The following is a 26180-nucleotide window of genomic DNA, read 5'->3' as shown; positions in this document are numbered from 1 at the left end:
GAAGAAAGCATCCAGGAACCAGCGCAGAAGGGCAGCAGCGCCGCCTAGAGTCTAGACTAGAATTCTTCATTGGCCAAGTGTGTTTGGACACATAAGGAATTTCCCTACATATTTGCTACATATTTTCATATATGGTGGACCTGCCAAAAGGTTAAGGCATTCTGGATAAAATATGGTGAGTTATGCAAAATATTTTTAAAAGAAGGATAAAGTTTTTACAGTGGTAGAGACTAACTTGATTCTGCATCTAATAACGGCAGCAAGACTGTTGGTGGCGCAATACTGGAAGAAGGAAGACTTGCCTACAACTCAAGAATGGACATTGAAAGTTACAAACTTAGCCGAGATGGCTAAAATATCGGCATATCTTAAAGATCACTCAAATGAGAGATATAAACAAGACTGGAAAAAATGGATTGACTATATACAAAATTAATACGGGACCAAGAAATTCCAGTTAGCCTATGCTTAAGATCAGAAATGATTTAAATTGTTTAAAGTTAGTTCAGCAAGAAGAAGCTAAGATCAATGTAGAGATGTCATTAATTTCTTTATTTCTTTTTTTTCCCCAATAGATTTTAGACTGTGTTTGTTAAAAATCCATACCCTGTATGGGTTCTGGGAAGTCGGGGGGGGGGGGAGGAGGGGGGGTTGGGGGGGTGGAGGGAGGGAGGGGCATACAAAAAAAATTGTACTTCAATGTTTTAATGATTGACGAATGATGAAATATTTGTGTTTTTTAAAAGAAATAAAACCTTTGGATCAAGGAATTTCCCTTTGTGCATATACTCTCAGTGTGCATAAGGAGAATAAAATACATTCAGGAAGAATCCTAAGGTACAACCCTTAGCGATAGTCACAGAGTACAAATAAACAATCAGGAAACCATCAATATCAATAGTAGGGATACAAGCAACCAAGTCATAAGTGGGAGGAGATGGGCGATAGGAGCGAGGAGAAGATTAATAGTAAGAGTAAGGCAGACTTCATAAATAGTTTGACAGTGTTGAGGGAATTATTTGTTTAGCAGAGTGATGGTGTTCAGGAAAAAGCTCTCCTTGTGGCGCAGTGGTTAAATGCAGCACTGCAGGCCACTTCAGCTGACTGCAGTTCTGCAGTTCGGCTGTTCAAATCTCACCGGCTCAGGGTTGACTCAGCCTTCCATCCTTCCGAGGTGGGTAAAATGAGGACCTGGATTGTTGTTGGGGGCAATATGCTGACTCTGTAAACCGCTTAGAGAGGGCTGAAAGCCCTATGAAGCGGTATATAAATCTAACTGCTATTGCTATTGACTGTTATCTGCAGTTCAGCGGTTCAAATCTCACCGGCTCAGGGTTGACTCAGCCTTCCATCCTTCCGAGGTGGGTAAAATGAGGACCCGGATTGTTGTTGGGGGCGATATTCTGACTCTGTCAACCGCTTAGAGAGGGCTGAAAGCCCTATGAAGCGGTATATAAGTCTAACTGCTATTGCTATTGCTATCTTGGTGTGCAGTTCTCTATAGCGTCGTTTCGAGGGCAGAAGTTGAAACAATTTAGGTCCAGGATGCCAGGGGTCTGTAGATATTTTCACAATCCTCTTTTTTTGATTCGGACAGTATACAGGTCCTCAATGGAAAGGCAGGTTGGCAGTAATACTTTTTTTCTGCAGTTTTGATTATCCTCTGAAGTCTGTGTCTGCCTTGTTGGGAAAACTCGCCCTTGTGTTGATTCACTACCCAAGCTCCACCCGGTCGCTTGAAAGGAGGAGGAGGAGGAGGGGGGGGGGCTGCCTTGGGCTCCGCGCTGTGTTTTCTCAAGCCAAAGCCGGGCCAGCGACCGGGGTCAAATGAAGCTTGCTGGGGCCTCTCTTTGAAGCGTGGAGGTTACGAAAATAAAACTCCACAACTCCAGACTTTCATCGTCACCCGTCGGGCGGCATCTGCATCTCTCTCTCTCTCTCTGTCTCTGTCCCTGTCTCTGTCTCTCTCTCTCTCTCTCTCTCTGTCTCTCTCTCTCTGTCTCTTTCTCTCTCTCTGTCTCTCTCTCTCTGTCTCTGTCTCTCTCTCTCTCTGTCTCTCTCTCTCTGTCTCTGTCTCTCTCTCTCTCTCTCTCTCTCTCTGTCTCTCTCTCTCTGTCTCTCTCTCTCTCTCTGTCCCTCTCTCTCTCCCTCCCCCCCACTCTCTGCCATCCTGTGCCGGCCCGTCCTTGGCTGAGGGCAGTGCCCGGGCAAAGAAGCCAACCGGCGGGCTGTCCCATCCACAGTTCATCTAAAGGAGAGAGCAGCGGCTGGGATCGCACCCGGCGCACATCTGGCAGGCGCGGAGAAAGCCCACTCGCGCAGCTCCCCCTGGTGGAGGCTCGGCTTTCGCTGCGGGCGAGCTTCTGGGGTATCGGTCGAGGGCGAGGCTCCAGTCCAGCTTCAAAAACGGGGGGGGGAGGGGGAGGAAAGCTCGGAGGGAAGGGGCTCCCAACCTGCTTTCCTACACAGCAACCCCGAACTATACATTGGAAATTTCTCCCCCCCCCGCAATAAAATTTCCTTGAGCTCCCCCCCCCAAAAGGCAGTATGAGAGAGAGAGGGAGAGAGAGAGGGAGGGAGGGTCGCAGGCAGGGAGGGGAAGAGAGAGAGGAAGGGAGGGAGAGAGGGGGGAAGGAAGAGAGAATAGATAGAAGAGAGATGACAGATATAGATAGATTAGATAGATAGATGATAGATAGATGATAGATAGATATAGATGATAGATGATAGATGATAGATGATAGATAGATAGATGATAGATAGATAGATGATAGATAGATAGATGATAGATAGATAGATGATAGATAGATAGATAGATGATTGATAGATAGATGATAGATAGATAGATGATAGATAGATAGATGATAGATAGATAGATGATAGATAGATAGATAGATGATAGATAGATGATTGATAGATAGATGATAGATAGATGATAGATGATTGATAGATAGATAGATAGATGATAGATAGATAGATGATAGATAGATAGATAGATGATAGATAGATGATTGATAGATAGATAGATAGATGATAGATAGATAGATGATAGATAGATAGATGATAGATAGATGATTGATAGATAGATAGATAGATGATAGATAGATGATTGATAGATAGATAGATAGATGATAGATAGATAGATGATAGATAGATAGATAGATGATAGATAGATGATTGATAGATAGATAGATAGATGATAGATAGATAGATGATAGATAGATAGATGATAGATAGATAGATGATAGATAGATAGATGATAGATAGATAGATAGATGATAGATAGATAGATGATAGATAGATAGATAGATGATAGATAGATAGATGATAGATAGATAGATGATTGATAGATAGATGATAGATAGATAGATGATAGATGATAGATGATAGATGATAGATAGATGATAGATAGATAGATAGATAGATAATAGATGATAGATGATAGATGATAGATGATAGATAGATGATAGATAGATGATAGATAGATAGATAGATAGATAGAGAGAGAGAGAGAGAGAGAGAGAGAGAGAGAGAGAGAGAGAGAGAGAGAGAGAGAGAGAGAGAGAGAGAGAGAGAGAGAGAGAGATAGATGATGGATGGGATATAGACAGACAGATAGACAGATGATAGAACAAGAAATTAGCTCACCTTGAGTTGGTGCATTCAGCCAGGAAGGAAGGAAGGTTGGGTGGGTCTTTGGGGACTTGTTCAAATAAGTCAAGAGTGAGGTTGGTGTTTCATCCATTCATAAATAAATGCATCTACAGAACTTTTTCCAACCTTAATTTGGGCTCTTCTCCTCTAACAGAGAAAGTATTTAAGAGCACCTGGTGGAGCACGTTTGCTGTACATAGCAGCCTATCTGTGAAATGCTTGCAGTTTTAAACGTGAATGGACGGTCTCTGACTCTGAGGTAGAGGTCACACATTCCCCAACTAATAGCATTGTTAGTCCTTTTATGAAAGCCCAGTTGCCCAGATGCCACTGGGAAAACCATGATAAAGCCCAATGTTTTTAGTGGGTTGCTGTTACTAGCTGATGTACAATCATAAACCAAAGAATCAGAGACTTCTTTCTTGGAGAACAAGGCATTAGTTGAGGTATTTCCCCAATACAAATTTAAATTTAGAATAACAGAGTTGGAAGGGACCTTAAAGGTCTTCTAGTCCAACCCCCTGCTTAGGCAGGAAACCCTACACCACTTCAGACAAATGGATATCCAACATCTTCTTTAAAACTTCCTGTGTTGGAGAATTCACAACTTCTGGAGGCAAGTTGTTCCACTGATTAATTGTTCTGTCAGGAAATTTCTCCTTAGTTCTAAGTTGCTTCTCTCCTTGATTAATTTCCACCCATTGCTTCTTGTTCTACCCTCAGGTGCTTTGGAGAATAGTTTGACTCCCTCTTCTTTGTGGCAGCCACAGAGATATCAGAACACTGCTATCATGTCACCCTTGGTCCTTCTTTTCCTCAAACTAGACATACCAGTTCCAGCAATTGTTCTTCATATGTTTTTGCCTCCAGTCCCTTAATCATCTTTGTTGCTCTTCTCCCTTTCTAGAATCTCAATATCTTCTTTTATTTGATTAAGTGGAGTTTGTATGAGCCTGTGAAAGTCTGTTTTTAAAATATATTTAGTTATGTATAGTCCCAGATCAACTGAGGACAGGTACAAAATTTAAACAAACACCCCCTCTAACATCAATGAAGCACATAATTTTTAAAAAAATGAGGGCATACATTCAGATTTCTGCAAAGCATAATCTGTTTTATTTCTCTATCCATTTATTAGATTTTTATTCCTCATTTTATTTTATAAATAACTCTCTAATAACTTTATAAATAAGCTTCATCTTATTTTCCACACAAGAACCTTGTGAGGTGGGTTAGTTGAGAAAGAGTGACTGATTCAAAGTCAGCTTTGGGGCCTAAGATGGGACTAGAACTCATAGCCTCCTGCTTTCTACACCCACATCTTAATTAACCACTGCGTCAAAATAGCTAACTTTATAGTGGGGCCTTTTCTCCCCTTGAAACTTTGCTATCTCCGATTTTGGCTGAACCTTGAGTAGTTTGCTAATCTTCTTGTTGAAGGGTAGAAGTTTTAAACCCTTGGTTATCTCCCGAATGCTCCTGGATAAGTTTTCTTCATCCTAAAGGAAGCAAATTAACCGAGTGGACATCTGATCTTCATCTAAGCTTTTAGCAAAGAAATGTGAGATTCTACCTAATCTGTTGTACTTTTCATCTTTTATTGAGTTTACTGCTATGCCTTGACATTATGTGTCCAAAGTAGGATAATTTGAGGGTAGTCATTTGTGCCTTGAGTGAGACTACTGGGTTAATATGTCCAATGCTCCATTTGTTTCTCAGCTGTCCATGATACCCTCAGAAGTCTTCTTCACCACCTGTTCAAAGGTGTTAATTGCAATCGTTAGTTGCTCCAAAACTCATGTTTCCTTCTAGCATCATTCAAGACTGCAGATAAGAGCAACAAAGATGATTAGGGGACTGGAGGCTAAAACATATGAAGAACAGCTGCAGGAACTGGGTATGTCTAGTTTAATGAAAAGAAGGACTAGGGGAGACATGATAGCAGTGTTCCAATCTCTCAGGGGCTGCCACAAAGAAGGGGGAGTCAAGCTATTCTTCAAGAACCTGAGGGCAGGACAAGAAGCAATGGGTGGAAACACATCAAGAAGGAACTTAGAACTAAGGATAAATTTCCTGACAGTTAGAACAATTAATCAGTGGAACAACTTGCCTCCAGAAGTTGTGAATTCTCCAACACAGGAAGTTTTAAAGAAGATGTTGGATAACCATTTGTCTGAAGTGGTGTAGGGTTTCTTGCCTAAGCAGGGAGTTGGACTAGAAGACCTCCAAGGTCCCTTCCAACTCTGTTATTCTATTCTATTCTATTCCTATTTCTATTTCTATTCTAATAATGCAACATCTCTCTCACCTTTTGGGATATTTTGATTCATTATAGTAGCAATAAACCTAGTATGTTCATACTTGGGGCTGTTCCATCAAGCCTTATGTTTCCCTTGTACAGGGTCAAGTTGTTTAATTTATTCCAATTCTCTTGAAAAGTTTTTCACCATTCCTAGTAAATGTAGGCAATTCGTTTGACTGATTTCCTTCACTCGGGGAAGATAAAAATATAATTAAGCTTATCTTCCATATGAAAAGGACTTTCAAAGTAGAAAGACTGAACAATAACATTCCATATAACTGCACTACTATTCATTTCATGAAAACAGTAGAGACTGAAAAGGTCAATTCCCTTTAAGAGCCCCCGCCCCTATTTTAGACAGAACTCTTTAATTATGTAATTGGAATTAGCTGACTGTCTACAGGTGACATTTTTATAGCTAAAATGCTCTGAGGTCCTGCAAAGGATTGAATACTTGCTCAGGCCAGAAAATAGATAGAACTGAAAATTGAAGCATTGTCAGAATTTGTACAAAATGCCTTGCCATGGCTTAACAAAACAACAACAACAACAACAACAATCGGCTGTGTTATGAACTGGATTTCAAGGCCTTTTCAAGAGCCGAGGTGGTGCAGTGGTTAAAGTGCAGTACTGCAGCCACTTCAGCTGACTGCTAGCTGCAGTTCGACGGTTCAAATCTCACCGGCTCAGGGTTGACTCAGCCTTCCATCCTTCCGAGGTGGGTAAAATGAGGACCCGGATTGTTGTTGGGGGCAATATGCTGACTCTGTAAACTGCTTAGAGAGGGCTGAAAGCCCTATGAAGCGGTATATAAGTCTAACTGCTATTGCTATTTGCTATTGCTATTTTTTCAAAGGAAAAAAAAATCTGCATCTTTCTGTTTTCAGAAGGTATGAGATACACCACACTCCCTTACAAGTGGCAAAGCAATTCTTGTTATAAAAAATTACTTCATTTTCAGGTCTTTTTGTTATTATGACATAAATCAGTGATACATTTTGTCTAAAGTAAAGGTTCCCCTTGCACATATGTGCTACTCATTCCAGACTCTAGGGGGCGGTGCTCATATCAAAGCTGAAGAGCCAGCGCTGTCCGAAGACATCTCCGTGGTCATGTGTCCAGCATGACTAAATGCTAAAGGCACATGGAACACTGTTACCTTTCCACCGTCCCTATTTTTCTCCTTGCATTTATACATGTTTTCGAACTGCTAGGGTGGCAGAAGCTGGGCCAAGTAACGGGAGCTCACTCCGTTATGCGATGCTAGGGATTCAAACTGTCGAACTTTCTGATTGACAACGTCGCCCCTTACTTTTGCCTACTCCTCACCCAAATGCCTGTCATTAACCTGGCTGTGACTTTCCCCATCTGCTTTACATATGGTGAATAAGTACAAAAGACTTTCTTTAGAGTAATCCTATCTCTGAACCAAATTTCCCTATGAAGGTCACGTGGGGGTGTTTTTAATTTTAATTTTCTTAAAACAATTTTTCACATGCCCAGCCGTTTCCTTTTTGCATGCTGGCATTTTAATGTGTTGCTATTCTACAGTATTTATTGTGATGTGATTTGAAAGAAATGATAATCATTCTGTAGTAAAATCGATGTCCTAGGATAAGTCATTTCAAGAGCATTGGACTAAAAATCCCATAACATAATTGAAACGAGAGAACTTTAGGTTGCTTCGTTATTTGCATTTCAATTTATATAGCCAGACTTCTCAAACCTTAAGATTTGACGAACCGGTTCTACCGAATAGGTGTGAACTGGTAGGAAGCCACCTCTGATTTAGATCCTACTTTCTAGTTTTGTTATAAATTGTAATTTATAATTACAGTAAATAACCGAGGACATTGAGCATAGGCTTTCCAAGCAGAGGGAAGACCTGTGGGAGCGCAAGGCCAGGTACCATCACCTGGAGCAGTGATGGCGAACCTATGACACGCGTGTCAGTGCTGACACGCGTAGCCATTTGGGGTGACACGCACAGGATTTCATGCGATTCATCCTCGGCTCCTGCACGGCCGCCGAGGATGAAAGAATCTGTGCTGGAGGAATGGGGGAAGGGGGCGGGACGTGTGATCTCCCCCGCCCACACTCACTTACTGTATCGCCGCCGCCCCTTTCTGAGCGCAGGGGCTGCTGGTAAGGCGTGCGTGCCGTGCGCACACACGTCATCAGCGCGGCGAGGGAGGACCCGCAGGAGAGGAGCGCGGGAACAGTGCGCGCCTCTCTCCAGTCAGGCCGGCACAGAGAGTCTACTCCTGGGACTGTCGGTTACGACCGCACCACAGCAGGGAACAGCGGAGTGCCAACGGGAACTGTGAGCGCCATTAGCAGCAACTATAAATTGCGCAAAATTATGTTTTTGTCGAAGTGACACACAATGCAAGTTATGCTCGATTTTTTGCCGATTTTTGACACACCACGCCAAAAAGGTTGCCCATCACTGACCTGGAGGCTCAGCAGGCGGAGATGGTCAGCCAGTTCCAGCCCATGATGCAGTCCCACGGGAACAAGGCCCTCCAGCTCTTTGCCACCAATGGCACTTCCCTCCAGCCTCCACACCCAGAACCCCCCACCAGGAGGCTGAAGCAGACCCCTCAAGTCAGAATTTCTGCCTCCCTCTGACCCACACCAAAAGACCCCGAAGGGGGGGAGACTCTCTGCAGCAACACAAGTGTTCATTGCATGTATCCAGCCCAGGGGGCGGTAGTTTGAGGAGCCCCGATTTAGTACAATATAAAAAATGCAAATAATTTTTCCGCGGACCACCAAAATTTTCTAGCGGACCACCAGTGGGTCCACGGACTACCAGTTGTTGACTGCTTCTGATTGAGGTAAATATTCCCTTCAAACATGACGTACGGACGACGGCGTTCAAAAGTAAACTTTTTGTTTTTATTTCAACTCTATAAAGTATACAACAGGCACTCGGCAATTACAGCTGCAGGGAAAATACAGAGCAAAACAAAAGCAGTTAACTTCATGATAAAAAGGTTTTTGTTTTTTATTTCAGTCTACATCAAAAGAGTGCAACTGGTCAAAGACCACTTGATGAAAGTGTATTATTCTTGGACAAACGAAACTTAACTCCTCCCCCTCATCCGCGTAGAATCCTTACGGAGAAGAAGAAAAGCCGTCAGGATTATAAAGGAAACCACTGTGTGTAAAAACGTCATACACTGGAATAAGTACATTAGTTAGGCAACTCTGAAATCGAATTTCCCTTTGCAATTAAATCCTGAAACGTCAAAGGTCTCAGGGCTTGGAGCTGACAGAGAAGAGAACGAGGCTTTCAGCCTATCGCTTTCTAGATATACTACTGAGAAAGTTTTTCAGGAACAGTTTGCATATACATGAAATCATAGGGTTGCTTTCAGATTTAAGCCATCTTTGCGTATACCGTTAACAATGGAAGTCACAGCTTCTGTAAGTCCCATTGATGGGAATGGGTGTACTGTAAAGCAGGGGGGGGTCAAAACTCAACGTCATCAAGGCGTCGTCACGCGATGTATCGGGAATTTTTCTCCCCCTTTGCTAAACCGGGCGTGAGATTGGCCAGCACGTGTTGCCTCTGGCCCACGGGACGTGAGTTTGACACCCCTGCTGTAAAGGCTTGACCCGTCAAAACCGCGCTCGACTAAGCCGCGCCCGATTAAACCACGTCACTGATGTCATCAACAGGGCGACAACAGCCAGCGCGGAGAAAGAAGGGCGCTTTAAATAGCGCTTTGAAAGCAAGCCGATTCAACTTAAGGTAAGGGTTAGGTTTAGGGTTAGGTTTAGGGTTAGGTTAAGAGTTAGGGTTAGGTTTAGGGTTAGGTTAAGGGTTAGGGTTAGGGTTAGGTTTAGGGTTAGGTTAAGGGTTAGGATTAGGTTTAGGGTTAGGTTAAGGGTTAGGTTTAGGGTTAGGGTTAGGTTAAGGGTTAGGTTTAGGGTTAGGTTTAGGATTAGGATTAGGTTTAGGGGGGTTAGGTTTAGGCATTAATTTTAGGTTTAGGGTTTACAGCGTGCTTCTGTCTCCGCGCTGTTGTCGCCCTGTTGATGACGTCAGCGACGCTGTTTAGTCGGGCGCGGTTTAGTCGGGTGCGGTTTTGTGGTGGAACCCTGTAAAGGTAACTAAGTCTGGAATCAACCTGGAGAAAGCACGGGGCCTGTTTTGTTTAGTGGTGCAACAAGATTAACTCCTCCCCTTTTTTTTCAGTCAATGATTTTCCAATCAGAGATGTTTTTCTTTCGTTTCCCCCCCTCCCCCCCTTTTGCTACGATGTCAATTTTATTGTCTAATGTGCCCGATTGGATTTATTTTTTAAAATTCTTTTTTTTTTAACTATGGAATCTATTACAAAATGTGGCATGTCTTGAAGTTTTGACGCACTACTGTTTTAAAATTTGCACACCTTAGCAAAACAGGAATACCTGTATACAGACTGATAGTATGTCATATATTAATTTGACCTGCACGTACATTTATACATTTCACAGAAATGATGCTGTATCTCATTAACAGATACACAGCTCTGGTACATTTATAACAGAAATAAGAGAACGACGTCATCATTTCTGTAATTCATCAATATTATATAGTAAAGGCTTATAAACTGTTAGCCGAAAGAACTGTAAAACGCAGCAAGCTAAGAAAGGACAACATTTTGAGGTGTTTTTTGTCTTGGTCATGCAGCATAACACCAAATTTGTATTTTCTTTTTTTTAATAGGATGCCATGAATTTAAGGCACTTGCAACAATGCCAAATAACTAGATGATGTTTTAAAACTATGGGACGAATGGACAACGGTACAGTTGACGTAAACCTCAGTAATACTGACAATTATGACATTAATTCAAGTCTACGTTGATCTAAAAACATTACCTTACAAATAAGAAAAAAATGAAAATAATGCAATGGAGGTCTAAAAGAAAAAGCTATATGTATACCATAAAATATCAACACGGAAAAAAATATCTATTTACATAAATATTTGCCTGTGGTCCTATCATCATTAAATAATTTTCTATGGAGAATGCAGCACTGTGTTGAACTACAGTTCCTCTGTGTGTCTTTAGAAGTTGGTTCTAAATCAGTGTGTCTTGCATTTGTTAGCAAACTCGTTTTTATGCAGATGTGCCACTGCACTTTTTATTGTGGAAAGCAAGGTCTCAACTTCAAATGCATTATTCGGGGAAGGAAATGTACCAAATCAATGGGGTCTTAAGTAAATAATGAGTAAGTTTATCGAAGGACTATAGCCATAAATAATAATAAATCGTCCACATACTAGTGAGCCAGGCCAAGCCTGTAATTCGGCCGTGACAAGTTTACCATTCCCAGCTGTGATGTGTAGTTAGCATTCCCATTTCACCTATTAAGTTCAGTAAAAACCAAGAAATCTGCAACATTATTGCCCTAATTTACATGTTGAGTAGCACTTTAATCTTATTGCTGGGGATGGAAAACTCACGATGGGAGGCCATTTTTTGGTGTGCTCTGCATGGAAGGAGGAACACGTGGACTAAGACAGTACTTTGAAACATAAAATGTGTATGTTGATATATATATCTATATTTATATATATGTAAATAAAATATATTACTTATAAATGCAGGGTTTGTTATTATACATATGCTAGTTTAAGTTATTGAAAATACATTTGGTAAAGAAGATGCAAGTGATCTTGACAAAATAAATTTATGTTAAGTGCACACCACACCAATTATATATTATTGAGTGCGGTTCAAGGACAAAATGGGAGGGATCAAGCATAATAATTCATACCACGCTCATTCGGCAACTTTTCTTGCATAAATATTGTTTCAAAACTCGTGACTACTTGTCAGCTGAGTGCTTGAGGAGGACCTCATACCACTGCAACTGCTTAGATTGGAGACCACTATATATATATATATTATAGGAAATATCCAAGAGTTGAAATGAATACATTTTTAGATTTTTAATTAATTTAGGGTAGGCGCGTCACTTGTTTAAGAGGTGATGTGCAGAGAGTTCTTTGTCTAATGATCCCAGGTGTAATGTAGAAACAAGGAAACTTGATCGAAATGACGATGGGAATCTTTTAGCCCTATTGGTAAAATCTGTTTCCGGCATTATTTATATTCTAAATTATGTGTTTTTTTGTTAAGACTTGATATATACAATTAGTTAGGCAGAACTAACGAGCAGCAGAAGTGATTAACAAGTGGTGCAGTGTTATTATAGATGCTCACTGTTGTGTATTTGTTTTAAAAAAAAACACCATGAAATTTGCAACAATTAAACAGATTGGATATAAATGAAGCTCGGAGTCCTTCTAGAAAAGGACAAAATGGATGATGTTATATTAACTTAAGCCAGTGTTTCTCAACCTTGGCGACTTTAAGTCCTGTGGACTTCAACTCCCAGAATCCCCCAGCCAGCACAGCTGCGCTGGCTGCGCGATTCTGGGAGTTGAAGTCCACAGGACTTAAAGTCGCCAAGGTCGAGAAACACTGACTTAAACTATGGCGCTGTGTTTCTTTCTGGAATATTCCACTCAAGCTATAGGTACCCTTGTGAATGGGAAAAAAATTATCTGATGAAACTGACAATCGAAAATTCTGAAAGTGAATCCTAGACGTTTATGTTTTCGTGCCCCTTCAAGCAAATGAATCTAGTTTCATGGATACGAGAAGAGGTGAAAATGTCTGTTTAATTTTAACGAGGAAAAAAAAAAGACACCGTCCCCTCATTTTTTTTCTGTAGACTAAATTTCAATTTGGACTGACAAGATTGAAGATTACTTCTGCTCTCCAAGATTGTACAGCCTGAGCCTCCCTAAGCAGCCAGATATTATTCTAACTTATTCTAGTTATGCTCCTCCTCATGCTTTCTAATCTCTGCTTTACCTTTGTCTTAACATTACATATGTATTTTGCTCACTGTTTATGAAAACTGTCTCATTCCGATTCTGTGAGGATGGCCAACAATATGTCTTTTTATGTATGAGGAAAGATTATGATTTGCTATCTTACAATGTTGTAAAGTTTAAAATTGAAATACCAGGTTACATTTTAGACAGGGAAGGATATGTGTGTGTGTGTGTGTGTGTGTGTGTGTGTGTGTGTGTGTGTATGTGCTGATAAATAAATAAAGGGAACAAATAAAACACAAATATAACAAAGGCAACAGTAAAAATATTGGGTTTCTGTCGTGATGGACTCTTGTGACGAGCCGATTGACAGAATGGAAGCAGTTAGCTTCCTCCCATAATTGGGGCATATCAGGCGTTGTGACTTTAAAAATATATATATATATATATATATATATATATAGATAGATAGATAGATAGATAGATAGATAGATAGATAGATAGAGTGTGTGTGTGTGTGTGTGTGTGTGTGTTAGTGTTATTTGTGCTGATAAATAAATAAAGGGACTAGTATAAATCTATTTCAAGCTATTTAGCTCTCATCAGCTAGCCATACCCTTAATGGGATTATTTATTTAAGGGTATGGCTAGCTGATGAGAGCTAAATTGCTTGAAATACATCTATACTAGTCTCCCTTTATTTATTTATCAGCACAAATAAAACACAAATATAACAAAGGCAACAGTAAAAATATTGGGTTTCTGTTGTGATGGACTCTTGTGACGAGCCGATTGACAGATGATGGAAGCAGTTAGCTTCGTCCCATAGTTGGGGCTTACCAGGGGTTGTGTGTGTGTGTGTGTGTGTGTGTGTGTGTGTGTACGTGTACATGTATGTATGTACGTACACACAGACATGTGTGTATTTATGCGTATGTATGTACGTACACACACACACACACACACACACACACACACATCAGAAAATTACAATGGCCTATTGCTTGCTCTTCTCAGTAACTAAGTCAATTAAAAAGATTTACCTTTACTAAGGTTTGGAAGCTTGACTCATTTTAGTAAGGCTGATAGATGTACATGTGATTGGATGTTAAATGCCACATCAAAGATTCCTACCCCTGATCCTATGTCTATTGGAAGCAGAGTGCTATTTCCAGGACTGTTTTATTATATCGTACCAGTCCTGGTTTGATGCTGGTTCTTTATTATTATTTTTGGTGGAAGCCATCAGTAGGAACAGACAAACAGTATTCCCCCCCCAATCCCCCCCCCCTAAATATCTTAAAAATAAGCCACAAGTTTGTATAAAATATGTGAAAATATTACAAAGAGATTATCATCTCTTCGGGTTTTTTTAATCCTTCAAACTCATATATTGTTTTCTAATGTATTAGGCTAGAGGACTTTTTTCATTGAATCATTGGTGATAATTGGAAGTAGCCATTCATTTCTGGATGTTTTGGCGCTAATCTCTAAAGCATCAATTATGAGGAAAACTAACTTTGACAATTTTAGATATAATGCTAATCCAGTGCAATGTATGGAACAGCCAGTGTTTCGCTTCAAGTTCATCTTATAGCCCTGTCCAACGACAGGGAAATTCTAAGTTATGCAAACTGGATTAGATCCAGACTAAGATAACAACCCTATAGACACCTATTTCAGAATATGTTCTGTTGAACAAAGTAGGGTCTTACTTCTGCATAAGCACATGCTTATAAAATAACTAAAATAATGAAATGCATTGTAAAATAACTAAAATAATGAAATTAATGGCGCAAGCTAGTATTTCATAAATTTCAGAGTAAAAGAAAAATATAAACTTGCACATGTCTAATCGGATGCGACCATCATTAAGTTCAGTGGAATTCATTTCCAGTCAAATGCAATAGCATTCATAGCCTATATAAGATAATAACGTGGTCTGAATCTGGTCCTCATTAATAGGATTTGAGATGCTGAATAGGGCGAAGTAAGTAAACAGAATGGTATTAGGCAATGGGGAAAAGATAATGGGAAGCAAACTAAATTAATGCATGGTGACAAAACTAGAGGTATAAATTTATTTCTGGATTCAGAGAAGTCTGGAGAGAATTCCAAAGGAAATTGACATTCTATAAATGTGGCTGTTGGTTATCTCTTCGTGGAACTAATTTAAGAAACTGTCACAGATGCAAGACTACTTCAGCAGCGTATTGAGAAATGCTAACAAAGTTATACTGATACATGGAAGTCATTGCTGGAATTGCCTCGAAAATTGTTATCTGTAATAGCCTTTTTGACATTTCTGTCCTCTGAACATGTTGAATTCTCCTAACAAGCATGGACAAATTAGTCTGTAGCACTGACCATTAAAAGATTCATAACTGGTAGATGTAATTCATCATTCAGATGGACCCATTTAAAGACTTGTCCACTTCAGCGGGACACATTTAAAAGTGAATTTAATCCTCCTTTTGAAAGGAAAGGCATATCGAAGTATCCCATTTCAATTACATTGTTCCATGTCTGTAGACTGATCTGTCGGAGTTATATTTTACAAGGAAAGATTAACTAATTATCTTTGGGGAAAACAAATAAAATACTTGTGGGATCTGGAAAAATAGAAAAGAAAACAAAATAAGGGCAGTACTGCACAGTAGCATTAAAAATATGTATATATACATATATCACCCACGTATAAGTGTGCATAGGAATACACCCACTCATACAGTTCTAACTGACAGTGAAATTTCTTGCTACATCTTTTTTTTTCTTCTGAAAAATGAGTGTGGAAGTTTGTTTTCTTTCACAGATGAAAGACCTACATAGCACCTAGATAATAATGCAGTGGATTTTGCAACTTCAGGGGGCTCTCAATGTGTTATTTTAGAGAAACTAAAAAGGCCTAATATTTACAGTTGGTTAATATCTCATTTTTAGGACCTCTGAATAAGCATTCTTCCTTTTTTCTTTTAAAAGATGGTTATAGCATATACGTAAAACAAATAATTTTTTCCCCCCACATGCTCTTACGTATCCGTAATCCCCAAAAGAAACAATCAAAAGTAAATTCTCAAGACATGGGACTGGAGGATTGACTGACCCACATTTGCTTAACAGTTTCACAGGAAGTGTAGCAGTTGTGCTTCTGGTTATCAGTAGGGAAGAAAAGCGTGATCAGAACTTAAAATGAAGAAAGGTAACATTCATTCTTGTCTTGTGTACTGCTTGAAAAGAAAGACAAATTATAGCACTGCTTTGACACGAGCTCCATTTTTTTTTTCCTGGTCCTCCTTAGTTTAACACACTGGCCTTCTTTAAGAGGCTCAATGCACTCAACCTGCAGTTTGGGGGGGTACCCCAGTTACTGTAACCATTGATTCTACAAGCATAGAATCGGCTACAGCACTTAAAACAGCTTGGAATATATTTATCAATAAAGAGAAATGAACTTAACGGCTAGAATTATGTGCATCTTATTCTACGAACTTTCAAATCGTAATGGAGGCAATAGCATGTTCGGTACCATGATAGAAAACACGTGTAAATCATCAATGAAAAAAAGTTTTGCTTCAGGACCACCATGTCAACTGCTGTGTTAAATTCAAACAGAAAACATGTGAAGAGCACTATTGTCATCTAAACAAGAAGTCCTAATGCCACTGTAATTACTGTAGCAGCATCAATCAAGGCATCATGGTGACCCCGAGCATGAATCCTTCCCAAATCTTTCAGGTCTGCTGGCAGCCATGTCTCAGGAAGCTGTCTTCAGCAAGGCAGAAGCAGGTAAGAGAAAAAAACAATTAAAAGTCTATGTCCCATCCTGAGTTGTCATCAGGTGGTGGTTCATCGTTGTCCTCAGGGAAGCTATCAAAATTGCTTGTATCGGTCGGAGATGCAACCTGTCCAATGAAGAAAATTAAACTATTGGTCGTGTTAGTTGCTGCATTTAAATCAGTATAAAACAACAAATATTTGGAGTGAAAAGGGAATTGAAGTTATGGTTTAGGTTTGGGTTTAATTTATTTGTATGCCGCCCTTTTCCCAGAAGGGACTCAGGGCGGCTCACAACTCAAAAAGGGAGGGGAAATACAAACAGAGTTACAAAAACATAAAAACCATACATAGTTAAAAGCACAACAATCATACCATTCGAAGTGGGGCAGCGAGTCTTTAGCCCCAGGCCTGTCAGAGCAGCCAGGTTTTAAGGGCTTTGCGGAAGGCCTGGAGGGTGGTGAGGTACGAATCTCCCTGGGGAGTTCGTTCCAGAGTGTCGGAGCAGCCACAGAGAAGGCTCTCCTCTGGGTAGTCACCAGTCGACACTGGCCGGCGGATGGAATTCGGAGGAGGCCTAGTCTGTGGGATCTAATTGGCCTAGTGGAGGTAATTGGCAGTAGGCGGTCTCTCAAGTATCCAGGTCCAATACCATGAAGGGCTTTGTAGGTGACAACTAGCACCTTGAAGCGTACCTGGAGATCAACAGGCAGCCAGTGCAGCTCGCGGAGGATAGGTGTTACGTGGGTGAACCGAGGCGCACCCACGATCGCTCGCGCGGCTGCATTCTGGACAAGCTGAAGTCGCCGAATACTCTTCAAGGGCTGCCCCATGTAGAGCACGTTGCAGTAATCCAGTCTGGAGGTCACAAGGGTTATTATTTTAATCATTCAGAATTTGAGTAATACCAGTGACAATCTCAGATGCGTATATCTGGACTGTAAATTAAACAGGAAAGGTGCTTGGTGGTAGATAGAAAGGATGTAAAAAGTAAACAAAAGATTTGTTGTGCAGGTTCATGTCTGTCATAGGATGTGCAGAATGGTTTTGTTCTTTAGCTAATAATTGATGAAGGAGTGAACGTGAGTTAAAATTGATTGTATATTGTGATTTACTGTATACTTAAGAGAATGGTTCAATACCGAATGGAGAATAAGATAGAGAGGTGTTGTCTCGTTCACTGTCTCGAATTGGTATGACTGTTGTGTATTTTAAATTATGTATTGTTTTTGTGTCGTTTTAATTTTCTGTTTATATCCCCCTTCCCTGGTTGAGTTGTGAGCCGCCCTGAGTCCCCTTCGGGGGAAAAGGGCAGCATATAAATAAAATCAACATTTGGAATCTTTAGACAATTTTCTGATTTCAACGGTGAGCTCTTTATACCACTTGTCAATTCATCTTGGCCAGTAAGAGTTAAGAGACGGTTCAGAAATGTAGGATTCTGACGTTTTCATTCATAATATCGTGCTACGTAGTACTGTGAAAAATAATTCTGTGAATGGGAATATCTTGACACCCAAAGGGGTAAAAGAGGAAGTAAAGAAGTGAAAGAAGAAGGGGGCATTGTTCAGAATAAAAATAATATAAAAAAAGTGATGGGAAAAGATGAAAGGGTATAATGGGCACCCCATAATTTTTTTTAATGAATAAGACATTTAGAAAGTAATTTTGAAGCAACCTTCCAATGAATGGGTTTGGCTTCTTCGTATTTCCTAACGAGAATGGAGAGTTTGACAAAATAATGTAAAGATTTCTTAATGATATTAACAGCCCCTTGAACTGATCTAAAAAGCTGGGATTTAATGCAGATGTATGGCAGGTTACTGTATGTGTGAAAAACAAAATTGGCGTAAAGCTGTTTAGAAAATGCATATAAGCAATGACAGAGGAGAAAGAAATTGCTGCCTTTGTCCACATCTAAAAGGTCTGTGTTCGTTTATGACATGTGACAGATAAGTTAAAAAAAGATCAACACAAGTTTAGAAAGTGGGAAGACAAATTGTTGATGTTTTCCATTTAACTTGACACAGTATGACCCCATATTTATTGAATTAAATATGGTAGTTTCATTACATAAATGTCAACTGCTTTTGACTTGGGAGAAATCTGTTTGCAAGAACATGGAAGACTTAATAAGGAATCTAACAAATTAGAACATGTTGAGTTGAGAAATAATAAGTATAAAATATATTTTATATTTTAGAAAAGTGGACTCAAAATATTAAAAATTAACAAGGCATAAGTAATATGATAACTGTTTCCCAGTAGTATCTGCAATTGTATGTCTCCCAGGAATAATTTTTTTTTTCATAATAGCACCGGTAGTGAAGTATCTGTTTAATGATTAAAAGCCAATATAATAAAGACAACACAAGTATTCTCTCTCCTCCAAAATAAATTAAATCTTCTTGTGCTGTTCTTGAAAATTGTCATTGCTTGGGGGAGTCATGATAATAGACTGAATGACAGAAGAAAACTTACTATTTTCAGAAAAATGACCTTCCTGATTGCTAAATAGATTGAAATGTACATTCATTCAAACAGAGTTAGTTATTTTTGAATATGTTCATTATTATTGAGGGGGTTATACATAATTTACCGATTCCTATGTATTATGTACTTTTCTATCTATTAGTTGAAACACAGGGTAAAGGAATTCAAGAATTTCACTCTGAATGTGTGAAAATAAATAATAAAAGTCAAATATTTTAAATTCCATTCACGATGGGTATAACATTGAAACCTGACATGAAATATTTCGTAAGTGGTAAAATTCAAACAATATGTAGAAAATTAAACTAAGTATAAGTTGTAGCAAAGTAATGTGTATTGAAAGAAAAACAATCACATTAATCACCACCACAATTTAACCCGTTTAATTAGCAAGTCCACCGCTCTCATAATAATAATTTTAACAGACCACAATTATATGAAAGCTGTCCTTTGCATTTATTTAACAGGAATATTTTTCATATATAGTATTCTCAAACTATCACTCCTTTCTGCTAAAAAGAGTTGTGTTTGATATAGAAATAGATGTTCTTAAATCCATGTATATAATCCAGATTTAACAGAATGTCACTTGATCTTCACTTCTTCTTTTTTACAAATTTAGCAGAAACAAAAGGAAAAGACTTAAGCCAAAGTTAAGAGTAAGTATTTCCTTTTTTTCTTTCAATAGTATTTTTAGGACCCTATTATCAGTATGGATACCAATATTTACTGTTGGCATCAAAATGGCTCTGCATGGAAATTAAGGCAACTGTTGTGGGACTTGTAGGCTTCACGCTAAGCCAACCTAGAAAGTCATTTATTTTGAAAAAGAAAGGCAGCAACTTTCTAACTTATAAATAATTTAAATAATAACTTATTTAACTTATGCCAAATTGGAGAAACGATGATAAGTTGTCAATTGAGTACAACAAGGTGTGATCTAATCCGACATTACAAAATGGTGTGATAGAAGAAATGAAAAGGAGAACTGAGGCAATGTAAGTTGGAAGACGAACAAAGAACTTTTGGTAGTAAAGAGGTAAAGATTTCATTAAAATATATTTCAGCCTCAACTTTTGTATTTTACTATAAGCTTCATCACTGATTCATTGTCAGAAGAGATCTTCAGATACACTCTTACTACACGTCTCTGAAAATGAAGTCAATCAGAGGTCTGCAAACGTGGGAATGCTAATGTAAATTAACAAGACATTTCTATGTTTTGGCTCAGAGCTCCTGCTTGTTTTTCCAATGGGTTTATTCAGCAACTTTCTTAAGTTAGGATTCCAATATTGTGAATGTTGTGTTTTACTGTTTTATTTTATTCACATATTATTTCATGTTTTGTCTTGCACTCCTTCCCCACGAATTGTAAGCCGCCCTGAGTCCCCTCAGGGAAAAGGGCGGCCTATAAATGACAATAAAATCCAAAAAAATCCAAATCCAATATATACATTTTAGCAAGTAATAAAGCTATACTCACACTTGGTACAATAGGAGGTGTCAATGTACCTTTTCTTAAACCTTCCCAGTTAAAGCCTTCAAACCACCTGAAGTCAGAAGATAAAATGATATAAAGAAATTGGTATGACCCAGATAACCATTGTAGCAAGACCAAGTAGCCTAACATTAAACATTATAAAAACTACATTTCTGAAACCCTGTTAATTAATACTTGTGGGAAAGACAGATTGGTGAACACATTGTTTTATACCAGGGCTGTCAAGCTCCTGGCCCATAGGCTGATGTGTCATGTGCTGGCCATGCCCACCGTCGTTTAGTGAAAGGGGAAAAAAGTCCCAATACATCACGTGACATTGCCATAACTTGAGTTTTACTCCCCTGCTTTATACTAATTAGCAATAGCAGTTAGACTTATATACCGCTTCATAGGGCTTTCAGCCCTCTCTAAGCGGTTTACAGAGTCAGCATAATCGCCCCCACAGTCTGGGTCCTCATTTCACAGTCTGGGAAGGATGGAAGGCTGAGTCAACCTTTGAGCCGGTGAGATTTGAACCGCTGAACTGCAGATAACAGTCAGCTGAAGCGGCCTGCAGTACTGCACCCAAACCACTGCGCCACCTCGGCTCTTGTGTTAGGATGGTACCAAGAATTTTCCTCAGAGAAAATTCTGAATCAAGGCTCTGTCCAGACGCAGATGTGATGAAAAATAATAGTAAAGGAATAAGTCCATTAAATGACATGAGATTTCCAGATGCTGAAGCAGATGGACAGATACTTTATCGATGCTGGCTATCTATCTTCTTCAAACAGGTAAAAAAAAGTTAAAAAGCTAATGAATATCTTTGGGAGATCTGACAGTTGGATATCTGTAACTCAATTTACATTTAACCTGCCTCCTGTTTATGTTGTATTATGTTGAACAGGAATCGCTGATTGGCTTCCAAAGCAATTTCATTTATTAGGTTGTTATGTTATGTTAAATTTATTGTGTTATATATCATTCTGTTATTGAATTTTGATTCTAATTTTGAAGTTGTTCTCATTTATTTTCACTGCAAAATCTTTAATGCTGCATAGATAGTTAGCACATCCAGGTTTGGAGTGGTGATATGATACGAAGCTGAAGCTCATTCTACTCAGAATATAGGCAGATACATTCTGCATAGCTGTCTTACATTACTCAGATTTCTGGTGAAAAAAATTGCAGGTATTGGATTGGGGTAACTTTCTTTTCATTCAGTTTTTCTTCTGTGCAAAAAAATACACCTAAATACTGTATATTGATGGATTTAAACAGAGGGTTCCTTTTTTTCCTGAAATATACCTACTTGTGCTTTTGAATATCCTTGACTCCATTTTTCAAGTTACCTAATCTTTCTGATGGGTTGTCCCTGTTTAAAAATAAAAGAACAAGAAAAAAGTTATAGAAGAAAATTGGAAATCAAAGTTTTTTCTAGTATATGTGTGTGTGTGTGTGTATTAGAAAAAGCTGTGTATGTATGTGTGTGTGTTTCTGTATAGATTAGAAAAAACATATATATATATATATATATATATATATATATATATATATATATATATATATATATATATATATATATATATATATATATATATATATATATATATATATATATATATATATATATATATATATATATATATAAAGTCACAGCCCCTGGTATGCCCCAATTATGGGAGGAAGCTAACTGCTTCCATTCTCTGTCAATCGGCTCGTCACAAGAGTCCATCACGACAGAAACCCAATATTTTTACTGTTGCCTTTTGTTATATTTGTGTTTTTTTAATTTGTATATATTTAAATATATACCTTTCTCCCTGGCTCTGCTGATAACAGATCAGAGCCTGTGGTTTAATGGCTGAGACGTCTGCCTAATATGTAATATAGCCCAGGCTCGAATCCCAGTAAGGGTATGGCTAGCTGATGAGAGCTAAATAGCTTGAAATAGATCTATACTAGTCTCCCTTTATTTATTTATCAGCACAAATAATGTGTGTGTGTGTGTATTTCTATATGTACTAGAGTAAGCTTTTATATAATGTGTATGTGTGTGTATGGCTTACAATGGCTAACGATGACAGTAATAAAGAATGAAAACAAAATATTGACATCAATGAACTTAATTAACAAAACCCATTAAAAATTAGTACACACCCACCCACATCACTTTATATTACACATAGAAAAAAATTACCTGCATAGTTTTTTAATTAAGTTAGCAGCATTTTTGGCAATCTTCTTTGGAAATTCAATCATGTCAATCCCCCTTAGTATGATGTTATATGTTTTCATGGGATCTGGGCCTGAGAAAGGTGGACTATAGAAAAAGAAAAAAAATAATACTAATTAAAATCTGGTGGTAATTGGTTGTTTTTTTTTGCAAATAAACTTAAGCCTGTTTTACCTTATTTTGGATGATTGTGTGATTAAAGCATTACTATATGCTGCTTATAATGTAGTTATTATGTCTACATCAGAGGTGAAAATAAGAAAATCATCCAAAAAATCAAGCCTTTCTTACTCGTGAACCTATTCAGAATTTATATTCCTTGTAGGTTCGCCACAGAGTCTTCCTGCCTTCACTTGTGAACTGAATAGAATGTTGTCAGAGATAATATTCCAGTTCTGAAATGTAGACTCCAAGGAGGTTCAGCTAGCAAGCCTCTAAAATATTATGTTCAGAAATCATTTATATATCTGATCATTTATATCCCACCTTTATTAATTTAACAAATAACTCAAGGCAGCAAACATATCCTTCCTTCCCCCTTCCTTTCCCCACAACAACAATTCTCCCTGGAGGTGAATTGAGGCTGAGAGAGAGCCCAAAATCACTTAGCTGACTTTCATAGCTGGGGCAGAATTTGAACTCAGGGATTTTTTGCTTTCTAGCCTGGTGCCATAACCACTAGACCAAACTGTCTCCCTTTTAATCTTCCTATTCAATGTTTTTAGTGGTGTTTTTTTTAAAAAATATAGCTACATTTAACTTTTTTAGAAATGTGTTGTTTCAAAATAGTACCTAGCTGCTTTCTAGCATGTTTCCATTTTGTTTTGATTGTTTTGTGTTTTGAAGAGATGTTTCAAGTTCCTTCTTGAAGATTGAAGTCCAGTTCAATCTGCGTCAGGCTAAACTTATCTAACTGGTACCATGAACTCATGATTTGGTGAACTGGTAGAAGAACCCAGGTTGGTTTGGTATGGGGCAGAGGTTACTGCCAAACCGGGCTGAACCAGTAGGGGCTTGCCCGGACGCTTCTGTGCATGTTCAGAAACGTTGTGCACACGAGACCGCCTACTGCCACATACCTCCCAACGGCCGATAAGATCCCACAGGGTGGGCTTCCTTAGGACGCCGTCAGCCGGACAGTGTCGGCTGGCGGGGCCTCGGAGGAGAGCCTTCTCTGTGGCTGCTCCGACCCTGTGGAATCAGCTGCCCCCAGAGGTCCGGACCTCGCCCACTCTCATGGCCTTCAGAAAAGCTGTTAAGACCTGGCTGTTCCGGCAGGCCTGGGGCTGTTGACCTTATTATGTAGGGTCCGGCCCCAATCTGAACGTATGCGTGTTGGAGAATTTTTAATTTTTATTTTGTTTTCTTTTCTTGTTCTGTGTAAACCGCCCGGAGTCCTCCAGGATTGGGCGGCCTATAAATCTAATAAATTGAATTGAATTGAATTGTATGAGCAGGAGCAAGAGCAGTAAACCGGTTAGCAACCCACCACTCGTATGGGGGGGGGTATCACCCACAAAAGGGCGAACAACAAAAGCGCGCCTGACTAAACCGCAGTGACAAAACCGCGAGTTCTAAAGCGCGCCGACGAATGAGCGCTGAAGCGCGCCAACAACAGCGCGCTGACAGAAGCGCGCTGTAACCCTAACCCTAAACCTAACCCTAAACCTAACCCTTACCTTCTTAAATCGCGCTTCTGTCGGCGCGCTGTTGTCGGCGCGTTGATGACATCGCGGTTTTAGCGACGCGGTTTAGTCGGCGCGGTTTTGTCGTTCGCCCTTTTGTCGGGTCACGGTATGGGGGCAGGGAAGTGCTCACCAATCAGAATGAAATGAACAAAAATGGCAAATTTGCCTCATCAATATCCTTCCCTCTTCTAGTGGTCATCCAAATACTTTGGTTGCTAGAAAGCAGGTTGCAAATCCTTGAAAAGTCATAATTCCGTAGCATGTTTTTAAACACTATTTTTGTTTATCGTAAGGTATGCCAGCTCTGAATCCCAACTCTTCTAATCAAAGTGACAACAGCAGAAATATTCTCCAGTTTGCTGAACTATTTTTATCTGTAGCTCCAATTCAATGCCCATACCTGCCAGTCAAGAGCTCATACATTAAGATTCCCAGTGACCAGTAGTCTGCTGAAATATCATGACCTTTGTTCAGAATGATCTCTGGGGCTACGTATTCTGGAGTTCCACAAAAAGTCCATGTTTTCTTTCCAAATCCTATTTTTTTTGCAAAACCAAAATCGACCTGTGAAAGAAAGTTCACACACTCATCAAGGAAGACAAAAAGTTAAAAGCAGTTATGCAGGCACAAGGACATAAAGAGATGGTCACAACACAGGTTTTCACGACCACAAATACATCTAAAGAGTAGGCTTCATGAGAAAATTCTCAACGGAAGAGTATTAAAAGAAAGAGCATATTTCCTCTGTCAAGATTTAGGAAAAAACAGTAACAATTTCCATTTAGTTGAATGATCTAATAAAGATAATCTAAACCAGGGGTGGCAAACTCGCATCACCACATTGTTGTTACGTGATGTATCGTGACTTTCCCCCTTTGCTAAAATGGGATGGGTGTGGCCAGCGCGTGAAATATCCATCCTGCAGCAGAGGTGGGTTCCTACCAGTTCGCACCTATTCGGTAGAACCGGTTCGTCAAATCTACCGAACCGGTTAGAAGAGGTTCCACCAGTGGACCCGGAAAGCAGGCCACACCTACAGAAGAGGTTCCAAACATTTTTTGAAACCCACCACTGGTCCTTGGATATGATTACTCTACACTATCATGCTCCTATTTATAAAACTCAGTGCCTCTGTGAAAGGTAAGGATGACTCCTGCATTTGTGGTGCAATCAGAACATTGCGTGTGTTGACGTTGTTTTAACGCAAACCAAAGATGCCTTTTAAAAAGAAAGTTTACATCATATTCTTATGCCTGCCAGTGCTGTGTGTAAGGTAATTTAAGGTGGTTCTGACAAGTGTCGTCGGCATCTTCATATCCTGTCCCATGGGCGGCAAACCACTCCCATCCGGTCACATGGGCGGCAAGCCACTCCTACAAAGGAGGCCACACCCACAGAGTAGGATTCAAATAATTTTTGAAACCCACCACTGTCCTGCAGGCTGCGAATTTGACACCCCTGATTATTAGACAGTTTTACAGCTGTCTAATAATTAGCTTATGTATCCTAGCTGGATACTACTTAACAGTTAAACCATAAAAATTATATAGATCAACAGCCGGCAACACCACACGCATTGCATTCAGCACCATTATACTTTTTTTTGTAAAAAGTTTTTTTATTTTTCCCTTCAAATTCATTCTTAGACATACATTCTTATAATTTCTATTTAACATTTGTCAATTCATATCATTTTTCTGCCTGCA

The 26180-nt window shown here is 39.3% G+C and overlaps 1 protein-coding gene across 2 annotated transcripts in view; it reads right to left on the bottom strand.

Annotated features, from left to right (window-relative positions):
* Positions 1-14613: 14613 nt before the first annotated feature.
* PRKG1 (protein kinase cGMP-dependent 1) overlaps positions 14614-26180 on the bottom strand; it is an 837202-nt gene continuing 825635 nt past the window's right edge. For both annotated transcript variants that reach the window (XM_087702530.1, XM_087702531.1), the window contains 5 exons: positions 24875-25038; positions 22751-22873; positions 21863-21925; positions 20554-20620; positions 14614-16705 (listed from right to left, as the gene is read on the bottom strand). In XM_087702530.1, the coding sequence (XP_087558656.1) occupies positions 16607-16705; positions 20554-20620; positions 21863-21925; positions 22751-22873; positions 24875-25038 (516 nt within the window). In that variant the 3' untranslated portion in view covers positions 14614-16606. The remainder of the gene's footprint in view (positions 16706-20553; positions 20621-21862; positions 21926-22750; positions 22874-24874; positions 25039-26180) is intronic.

Source organism: Thamnophis sirtalis, unplaced genomic scaffold (assembly GCF_051295495.1).
Source record: "Thamnophis sirtalis isolate CommonGarterSnake01/CBP01778 unplaced genomic scaffold, rThaSir2_p1.2 scaffold_15, whole genome shotgun sequence".
In the NCBI taxonomy this organism is placed as follows: Eukaryota; Metazoa; Chordata; class Lepidosauria; order Squamata; family Natricidae; genus Thamnophis; species Thamnophis sirtalis.
Note: the sequence above shows the minus strand (reverse complement) of the source record. Positions and strands in the feature narration are given on the sequence as shown.